The 10,499-nt window shown below is 36.7% G+C and overlaps 1 protein-coding gene across 1 annotated transcript in view; it reads left to right on the plus strand.

Moving 5' to 3' along the window:
• Positions 1 to 10,098, plus strand: part of eys (eyes shut homolog) — a 250,415-nt gene extending 240,317 nt beyond the window's left edge. Inside the window, exons 41-47 of the mRNA XM_079856231.1 lie at positions 55 to 237; positions 2,206 to 2,372; positions 3,082 to 3,226; positions 6,256 to 6,430; positions 6,527 to 6,699; positions 7,694 to 7,855; positions 8,347 to 10,098. Coding sequence (XP_079712357.1) covers positions 55 to 237; positions 2,206 to 2,372; positions 3,082 to 3,226; positions 6,256 to 6,430; positions 6,527 to 6,699; positions 7,694 to 7,855; positions 8,347 to 9,533 — 2,192 coding nt within the window. The 3' untranslated portion in view covers positions 9,534 to 10,098. The remainder of the gene's footprint in view (positions 1 to 54; positions 238 to 2,205; positions 2,373 to 3,081; positions 3,227 to 6,255; positions 6,431 to 6,526; positions 6,700 to 7,693; positions 7,856 to 8,346) is intronic.
• The last annotated feature ends 401 nt before the right edge of the window (positions 10,099 to 10,499 follow it).

Below are 10,499 nucleotides of genomic sequence, written 5' to 3' on the forward strand. Positions count from 1 at the left end.
GACGTAAGTTTATATATATATATAATTATTGATTGCTTTTTTATTTCTTCACAGCTGTCAACATCACTCGGCCCAGGTTCAGTGGTCTTGATGAATTTGGATATTCATCCTATATGGCTTATCCCTCTATTCCCAGTATGGGTCATTTTTATGAATTCCACCTGAAGCTCACCTTTGCCAATAATGTCTCCGCTTTGAGAAACAGCCTCATTCTCTTTTCTGGGCAAAAGGGACAAGGTGGGTCAAAATTGGAATATTGTTCATATTTGTTACTCCATCTCTCTTTATTCGCCTTGATTTCAGCGCATCCCTCAGCGCTTACAATAGCATGCTGTATATACTTGTGTATGAAAAATAAGAGCTGGATTCATAGCAGCTGAGGTCATGTTAGAGGAAGTGGAAACAGTATCTCTCAACTAGGAGATATTAATGGAGCAGCTCCTGTAAAATGTGCTGTAAATGTAAGTCCAGAGTCCATGCAAAGCAGAGACTGTGCACAAAACGGGGCGATGATTTGTATTGTCTGGCATAAGGGAAAGATCTGTTATATGAAGTCTCTAAAGAATCTCACAGGATAGAGAAGAAATCTTGAACACGGAATTTAAAAAAAAATGAAAGATGGTAAAAAGTTTATAACTTTTTTCTTTTTTTTTTTTTTTTTTTTTTTTTTACTTTGACATGAGGAAATTACAAATAATTCATTATAATTAGTAATAATAATTAATACTGCCTAATAGTAATTTAGTAATTATGATTATTATAGAAAAATAATTGTTATTATAAAAAAGGTCTTGTTTACCAGTAAAAAATAGTGGAAACACTTTAGTTTAGGGTTCAATTCTCACTATTAACTATTTGCTTATTAGCATATATATATTACTAGGATATTGGCTGACCATATTCTACATCCCTTAATCCTACATAATGCCTAAACATAACAACTACTTTACTAACTAATAAGGAGTTTGAGTCAAAAGTCATAGTTAATAGTGAGAATTGGACCCTAATCTAAAGTGTGACCAAAATGGTTAAACATTTTTCAATTTTAAATTACTTGAGACAGTAAATATTATAGAGGTTATTGAGAGTAGTGTTCAGAGAATAAAGGTTATCATTTTTTTTTTTAAGCAAAAATCGTATTTAAAAATGAAGTAGCTTTAATATCTTAATATGAAATTGTGCTTCTCATAGAAGTATATTGTTTTACGGATATTGTTTCTTGAAAACGACACAAGTACTAATTAAGAAAATGATTTTCTGCAAAGTGACACTGATTTTCTTTCTAAATGTAGAAATTTATGTAATATTTCTGCTAATATCTGCTAATACTTTATTTAGATGCTCCCCAACAGACATTCTACTAGTACTGACTCTTAAGTAACTTTGATAGTAAATGTCAACTTCTACTAACCCTAACCTAATAGTCTAATAGCCTACTCTAATGAGAGTTAGTTGACATGTAGTTGCAAAGTTACTTATAGGTAGTAGAATAAAGTGCAACTGAAATGTATATCCATAAAAAATAAAAAAATAAAAATCAATGTCCTGTTGAAAGTGCCATTAAGAAGAGACAGCATCTCGGTTAAGTTTCCTCATGCCTTCTCCGCCACCATCGGCAATTTATTTTAAGGTCAGTTTCAGTGGCTGCTAACTCACACGTCACTGCTACGAACATGTTTAATCAAAAGACAGGCAGCTGAATAAAAGAGTAAGGGGGGTATGAATCTTCCTCAGTTCAGCGAGTGTCTCTCGGGATTATAGTTTAGGATGATTCATCGAGGGAAAAAGAGAAGAGGACAGCACTGTGAATAATGAAGCGATTGTCAAGGGAGCCGTGCAGCACTGTGGGGAACAAAAAAGGAATCAGAGAGGATGAGAAGGCAAATATTCACCTGATAATTGGCCAGATAAATTGGAGCGTTAGATCCATCAGCTCAAAAAGAAAAATAAATTACATTTTAGAGATGGTCAGCTTGACCTGAACCACTAATGAAAATGCTTCATTTTGACATGCCTTTCTAATTTGTTACTTTTTGACCACATCAACATTAGTGATTCATTTCCTCATCACTTTTCTTTGTGTTCCAAAATCCTAAAACCTGTTTGTTTCCATGTCTAAATGCCAGATTTCCAATATGGTGTCTGACTTTTGGACTCCAGTGCATGTGCTAATTGGATTCTGTGTGTGTTATTGTTTCTGTGAAGGCATCAGTGGAGACGACTTCTTCGCATTGGGGGTGCGGAACGGCAGGATTGTTCATAAGTATAATCTTGGCTCGGGTTTGGCAACAATTATCAGCGAGCGCCTGAATCCGAGGATCAAAATTCACACAGTGAACTTTGGAAGATATCTGAAAAATGGATGGCTGAAGGTGTGTTTTATTTTGTAGGAACATAACAAACTTTGAAATGATAGTTAAATGATAATTTCTGGGCTCTTTACTTTTATATACACTACCGTTCAAAAGTTCGGGGTCAGTAATTTTTTTACTATTCTGCGAGGATGCTTTAAACTGATCAAACGTGAGAGAAAAGACATTTATAATGTTATAAAAAATTTCTATAATATAAGCTGTTCTATTCATCAAAGAATCCTAAAGCATATCACAGTTTCCATAAAAAAAATGTATAGAACAACTGTTTTCAACATTAATAATCAGAAGAAATGTTTCTTGAGTACCAAATCGGCATATTAGAATGATTTCTGAAGGATCATGTGACACTGAAGACTGGAGTAAATTTCAGCTTTGCCATCACAGGAATAATTTACCTTTTAAAATATATTAAAATAGATATTTTAATTTTTAGCATAAGAGACTTCTTTCAAACCACAAACTTTTGAACGGTGGTTAAATGGTATTTAGATATTTTCAAGATAGTACTGTACCATGATAAAATGGCAAGACAAAGCCAGTAAAAATACCTTGATATTTGTCGTATCATATGAATGATGACAAAAAAAGAAGAAAAGAAATGATGTAGAATGGAAATTCAGGTATTTCCTGTTCTGAGCCATGCACTTTTGACTCTAAACTCTTTTTGATGTCATGCTGACGTCACATTGGTGTGTTTTCTGAATAGGTCGATGGGCAGAAGAGGAGGACAGGTACATCCACTGGACCGCTGGTGGGCCTGAACACCTTCAGTCAACTTTATGTGGGTGGATATGAAGAATACACACCTGAGCTATTGCCTGCGGGCTCTCGTTTCCAGAACAGCTTTCAAGGTGATGTGTTTTTCCTGTTTTATTATTAATATTGGCTTGTTTGATGTCTTGAAATGGCCTTCAAAAAACTTTAAAACCATTTAAAACTTCCAACATTTAAGGTTTCAGATTCAGTCATATCTATCCAAACTTTTCACTGGTACTATATTTTTATCTTTAATGTCTGCAAACATTATTAAACAGCATTTCCTCACAGTTGTGATTCACTCTGAAGACAGTAGGATGGAATGGATCTTTTGTCTCTGGTTCAGGCTCTGGATGCTTACAGTCAGTGGGCCTCATTCATGAAACCGGCAGAACAAATTTCTTTGAAAATCGTTCATAAAACCATCCTCACATAAATTTCATGGAAAGTGGTAGTAAGAAATTGTTTAGCAGAATGTGTCTGTCATAGGGCTGGGCGATATATCGCATGAGATTGTTATGCGCATCTCGTCAGTAAAGCCGGTTCCTTGATTAGTAGTAAATCGCCATCACCTGCTTTCAAATGGAGCGGCATTCATTACAAAGAGCCGTAGTTAACTGACAAGCTGAGCCATATCGCATTAATTATTGAGGATGTATCGCCTGCGATAATTAATGCGATATGGCTCAGATTGTCAGTTAACTATGGCACTGCATTGTAAATGCCGCTCCATTTGAAAGCAGGTCATGGCGATTTACTACTAATCAAGGAACCGGCTTTACTGACGAGATGCGCATAACAATCTCATGCGATATCGCCCAGCCCTAGTCTGTCATTTAAGAAATGTTTTTACCTGACCCAAATTCTGTGCAATGATGTGCAAAGGTACACTTTTTGTTGTTGTTGTTGTTTAAAATTGAAAGTCAAATCCATCCTTCATCCAAAACGTGTTTTTGTCTTACCCTGATACACTTTGGTAAGCCTGTTATAAGTGTTTATATTTTAGACCTGTCGGGATGGTTTTCATGGGAAATTGGATACATGCATCACTCGCCCGTGAGCGTCTCGTCAAATCCGTAGATCGAGGAAAGTTGCTTCGGCTACTTTGACACGTGTATGGTGTAGGAGTGGCATAGGTTTGCTGTCACAATGAGTGATAAAGCTTGACATCAGCTAAATCTCCAACCTCTTTTAAACAAACACCGAACAGAGGAGAGTCTGCTGGAAAAAAGAGAACGCGACAGCTCGTCATAAAACAAGAATCAACATACAAAACTGCTTTTCGGAGATGGTGAGAACTGAGGGATTTGTGTTGTTGTAAAAGCGATGCAAAGATGTTTTCATTACTCAACAGGTCAGTAAGGTATTTTATTGAACAGATAAATTGCCATATGAAGCTTTCTAACAGAGTTCATTGTAAAACATTATCTAGTGTGAAGGGTCATTTCATTATGCGTTGTTGTAGCTCTGTGCTGGAATACTGTCTATTAATGGATAATAGCTTATATCTGCTTATATCTCTTAAGCCTAGTAGTCAGAGTTTTATGAGCACTGCAGTATGATAACCATATTCATCTGCACAGTCACACAGAGCTGAAGCACAACCAAAACAATGTTCTTCTGCAAAATGCATGCAGTTTTATTTTTAACCGCTAGATGGTGTACCTTTAAGCACAACATCATGAAAACTATGGTACTGATGACAAATGGGCTAAGATACGTCCTATCCACTGCATGTCTCGTCATTTAGTCGATGTTGTTTAAGAAATGCTAAGGATTCAATACAATTTTTCTCTATTACCACATAACATAATTTCAACTCATCCCTCAGTTTACAGTAATTCACTTACCGGGCAAGTAAAAAACAGTTTGACTACGGCTATCTTGGGGCCTCTTCAACCTCAAATGAAATTGTTGAAACTGCTTGATTATGATTTTAAATGGTTATTGACTGAGTATTACATTATCTTCTGAATTTAATACCCAGTTATGAATATATGAACTGATCTCATGGAGCTCAAGGCAGTGTTCAAGAAGTCCCTTTATATTCATTCGGCACATTTAATATATTTCATTTAATTTATTTTTTGCTATTTACTTGGAAAAAGAGCAACAGATTTTTTATTTATTTCCATTTCAGCATCAAAGCTTAAACTCATGGACTTCTGTACACATTTTCTTTTTCTCTCCCCATCTTCACCATGATGGTGCTTCCAAAAAGAATTACAAACACTGTCAACACCATTGTTTTTTTCTTGCAGTTGTTGGAAAACATTTGTTTACATTTATTACATTTATACTAGTCTTTTAGGAAAATGCTGAGGCATGCTGGGAAGTCCATTGGGTCCTTCCAGAGCTGCTAGAAGCAATACTTTGCTTAGTATAAGATGTACACTAACATTCAAAAGTCTGGGGTCAGTATGATTTTTATTTTATTTATTTATTTATGTTTAAGTATCTTATACTAACCAAGACAACTGCATTTATTTGATCAAAAATACAATAAAAATAGTATTATTGTGAAATACTATTACAGTTTTAATATATTTTAAAATGTCATTTATTCCTGTGATGGCAAAGCTGAATTTTTTTGCATTATTACTCCAGTCTTCAGTGTCACATGATCCTTCAGAAATCAATCTAATATGCCGATTTGCTGCTCAAGAAACATTTCTGATTATCAGTGTTGAAAACAGTTGCTTATTTAATTTTGTAGATGTCATGACACATTTCTTTTTTCAGGGTTCTTTCAAAAGTTCAGAAGAGCAGCATTTATTTGAAAGACATTTTTTGTAACTCACTACTTTTGGAGAAAAAAAAAAATCTTACTGACCCTAAACTTTTGAATGGCACTGTATATTTTGTCTCATATGGCTTCAGAAGACTAAGAATATATCGCATAAATCATAAAGACATATTTTTATGGTTTTATGGTGGGGTTTTTTCTCCTTGAAGCTTGGAGGGTACATAATGATGATTTCTCTCTCTCTCTCTCTCTCTCTCTCTCTCTCTCTCTCTCTCTCTCTCTCTCTCTCTCTCTCTCTCTCTCTCTCTCTCTCTCTCTCTCTCTCTCTCTCTCTCTCTCTCTCTCTCTCTGTATATATATACGTATTTGATTTTAAAGGTTGCATTTTCGATTTGCTGTTTCGGATGAGAAGAGATGGGAAGTTTCAGCCTCCAGGAGGGACAGAGGACAGGCCGGAGTCAGGACGTAATGTGGGGCAGTGTGGTGTTGATCCATGCAACCTTGTCATCTGCCGGAACGGGGGCACCTGTGTGGACTCTGGATCCTCTGTGTAGTAAGATTTCAGAACAAGCACCTGTTTGAGCCCAACTTGTGCGAGTCAGTGACTGACAAACATTATTAATCTTTTCCCTTTGGCCTTCCCCTCCAGCTGTCAGTGTGTGTTTGGATGGAAAGGTGCTCTTTGCTCTGAGAAAGTGTCATTCTGTGATGCTGAACACATCCCGCCGCCCTCCTGCGCTCGCGGCTCCACCTGTGTGCCCCTTCCTGATGGATACACATGCCACTGCCCCCTAGGCTCTGCTGGACTCTTCTGCCAGCAAGGTTAGACCACATCCAATCCGACCTCCAGGGAACCGCTAGAGGGTCTGTGGAAGGGTGCAGAGAAACATTGTGTAAAAAAGATAACAATAATAAAATAATAGCTTTAAAATTAGCAAATTTTACATTTTTACTGTCTAACTTGCTTTCTTAAGACTGGAGATGGTTCCAGTTTATTTCGATAGTCCACTTTAGACATTATACTAACTATAAGTAACTTTGCAACTACATGTCAACTAACTCTCATTAGAGTATTAGTAGACTGTAGTAGACTGTCAGTAGACTGGTAAGTTATGGTTAGGTGTTAGGGTTCGGGTTAGTAGAATAAGTTGACTGATGAATTTAACATTAAATGCACAAAATTTTCTTCCGGGGGCGCATGCCCCCCGAACCCCCCTAGAAGGAACAAGGTCCACCCACCACAGTTTTACCAAAAATCCTGTGGGAAACACTGGTATTGCTATGCCAATACAGCTTATAGCTTGTTTTAGGATTCATCACTGTGGATGTATAGTTCAATTGTATTAATAAATGACAATTTTGTAGTAATTTCATCTGTTAACTCTCACTCATTCCTACTCACTCATTACATGGCATTAGTGGTTTTAAGGAATAGGAGTTGGTATACATATTCAAGGGCATGCAAAGATGGGTGGTGTTTATGATCATATGTAGTGGGCCAGTCTGGGCCAAAATGCCAGGGCCGAATTTTTTGGAGGTGGCGGGGGAAACAACCCTCTCCAATATTTTAGCTTTATATTTTAGGGGGGAAAAAATAGATTGTAAAAAGCCACTGCAAAATAAGTGTTGCCTTGAATATGTTAAGAATTTTTTTTTAAGATACTTTTAAAAAATAATGTTTTTATATTTTATAATATATTTATATTATAAAATACTCCATGCTCATTTAATGGAAGTCACACAATTAGAGACTGATTAGTCACAAATATTAGAGACTGTGCTTTCAGGTTTTTTTTTATTATTATTTATTTTCCAGCTGTATCTATCAGTGATCCTTTCTTCAGTGGCAATCAGTCATCTTGGATGTCATTTCCTCCCATCAATATAAGGCACAGAACCCATCTGCAGCTGCAGTTTCAAACACTTTCACCTGAGGGCATCATATTCTACACCGCACGGTACCCGAGCAGTCGGTCCGGTAAGGCAGCATCTTGACTGGTTAAATTTATGCTAAATTAAAGCATTTAAGTGCATCTTTAATGCATATTCAAGTGGTTGTCATGTTATGTAAGCCTAATCAAATGTGAATAAAAACACAAAGAGAGATGATTTCAGAAGTTTTGTGGTGAACAAAAGGCTATGAATTAAAAGCATAATTCACCCAAAAATGATAATTCTGTACTCACACTCATGTCGTTACAAACCCGTAAGACTTTAGTTCATCTTCAGAAAACAAATGAAGATCTTTTTGCTGAGATCTGAGAGATTTTTGTCACTCTGTTGACAGCTACGCAACTACTTCTTTGATGCTTCAAAAAGTTCATAAAGAGATCGTAAACTAATCCATATGAACTGAGCGGTTTAGTCAGTTGTGAGTAATTAATGACAGAATTTTTATTCTAAACCCTAATGTAAATTATTAACATTATAGAACAATCCCTTTAACATGATCCTCTACTCTCTCCCAAGGTGATTTCCTCAGTGTATCCCTGTTAGCTGGATTTGTGCAGCTCCGCTATAATCTGGGAAACGAAACGATTGTATTACAGTCTCCAAAAGAAGTCGATGTGACTGGCAGGAAGTGGCACACAGTGAAGACTGGGAGAGAGGGCAACCGCGGCTTCCTCATTCTAGACGATGAAACCGTGACCAGGAACTCTTCGGAGGGCACGAGCACTCTGGATGTTGGCACAAATATTTTCATTGGGGGCGTGTCTTTCCTGAACACAGTGTCCCCGGATGCAGTGGACAAAGACCCAGTGGGATTCACAGGCGGCATTCGAGAGGTCATAGTTAACGGACATGACCTTGATCTTACAGAGACGGGTGCGCTCGACGGAGTCAATGTTGGTGACTGGGATGGGACAGCATGTGGGTATAAGGTTTGCATGAACGGTGGCTACTGCCATCCAGCGGGTCTTTCTTCATTCATGTGTATTTGCCCCTCGTTGTGGACCGGTTTACGGTGCCAACAGTCCATTCACTGTGTCAACAGTCTTTGTCAACACGGTTCTCTCTGTGTCAATACGTCTGCTTCATATTCATGTATGTGTTCTTTGGGATGGATTGGGACTTACTGTGACCAAGAAGTTACATTGAGGACTATAAAGTTTATTGGAAACTCGTATTTAAAATACAACGATCCAAAGTACATCTCTAGGAATTTGCTGTACACCGAGGTTTCTCTTAATTTTTCCACTTCAGCAGAGGACGGTTTGATCATGTGGATGGGGAAAGCAGGGAGTGAAGATGATGACCATCTAGCGGTTGGGCTGCAGGACGGTTATCTGAAGGTTTCGGTCAATCTTGGTGAGAGAACCGCTCTTCCTCTTGTGTACCAAAACACTTTCTGCTGTAATCTCTGGAATTATCTGTTAATTACTCACAACCGAACTCTCATCCAGGTCTATGTGAATGAGGAAAGAGTAATTTTTGAAGACATTGATCCCTTTGAACGGTATGTAGCAGTAAATTATGGAGGGGTGATTTATTTTGGGGGTTTTGAATTAAATAGAGATGTGGCGTCCGTTACATCGGGTGTTTTTACTAAAGGGTTTGATGGGAGTATTAAAGATGTTTTCTTGTATCAGGACATCAGACAGCTGCAGTTTCATCAAACCAGTGAAGGTTTCAATGTCTATCAAGGTGAAGAGTAGAAAAAATGATTGTGCTTATTGTTGTATATATTTGATTTTAGGTATTCACATCTAGAATAGAATACGCAATGAGTCTCAACAAGTACATTAAATGGCACAATTACAGTGCTAGTTTTCAAGAGTTGAAATCTGTTGTGTATTATTGGCATGATAAAATGATGCTGTCACTGATGTGAGATGTGAGGTTGTAGAAGTGATCCTGCATCAGTGATGAATATAAAAGGGACAAGAATACCCTCCATCTCAAAATCACCATGCATTTGTTGTTTGAAAGAACAAAATGAAGAGATGAACACATGATAACAGGACTGTTGCAAATTTGTGCCTCAGGTCAGGCTGGTATATTTTTAAAGTGATGTGTCTAGCTTTGTTGTTTATGCCACAAAATAGGGCTTTAAAATGTAATTTTCTTTCAGCCTATAAGTGTTCTGAAATACTGGGTTTGCCGTTTTTTGTTACCCTATTAGTAACATTTAGGATGTCTGAATACTGTTTAAAACCATAATCTGTGTGATTTTTCTTATAACAAATAAACAATTTAATAAATTGTATTTGGTTTATGGTGGATGCACTTCCATTTCCCATATTGATCAAATACATACTAATACATTACTGTTCAAAAGTTCAGGGTCAGTAAGATTTATTTAAACTTTTAATCAGCATGGATTCATTGGAATGATAAATTACCTTATATATTAATATATTAAAAAAAATATGAAAAAATACATAATATTCCTGTTTTTCTTTCCCCAAACTTTTGAATGACAGTGTGCGTGTGTATATATAAATAAATGCCATTTATGCCTTTAATGGGACCTCATTTAGTTTCAGGTTCATCCTGTACTTTACCCCAAAAGTAGTCTTTTATAATTGCTTTTTTTGTTATTGTGAAATACAGTACCTTTTTCTGTGATCGCAGGTGTTATTTTTAATTACAGTGCATGACAATAAAAAATGAGCCTCTTT

This window comes from Squalius cephalus, assembly GCF_949319135.1.
Source record: "Squalius cephalus genome assembly, chromosome: 21".
Lineage (NCBI taxonomy): Eukaryota > Metazoa > Chordata > Actinopteri > Cypriniformes > Leuciscidae > Squalius > Squalius cephalus.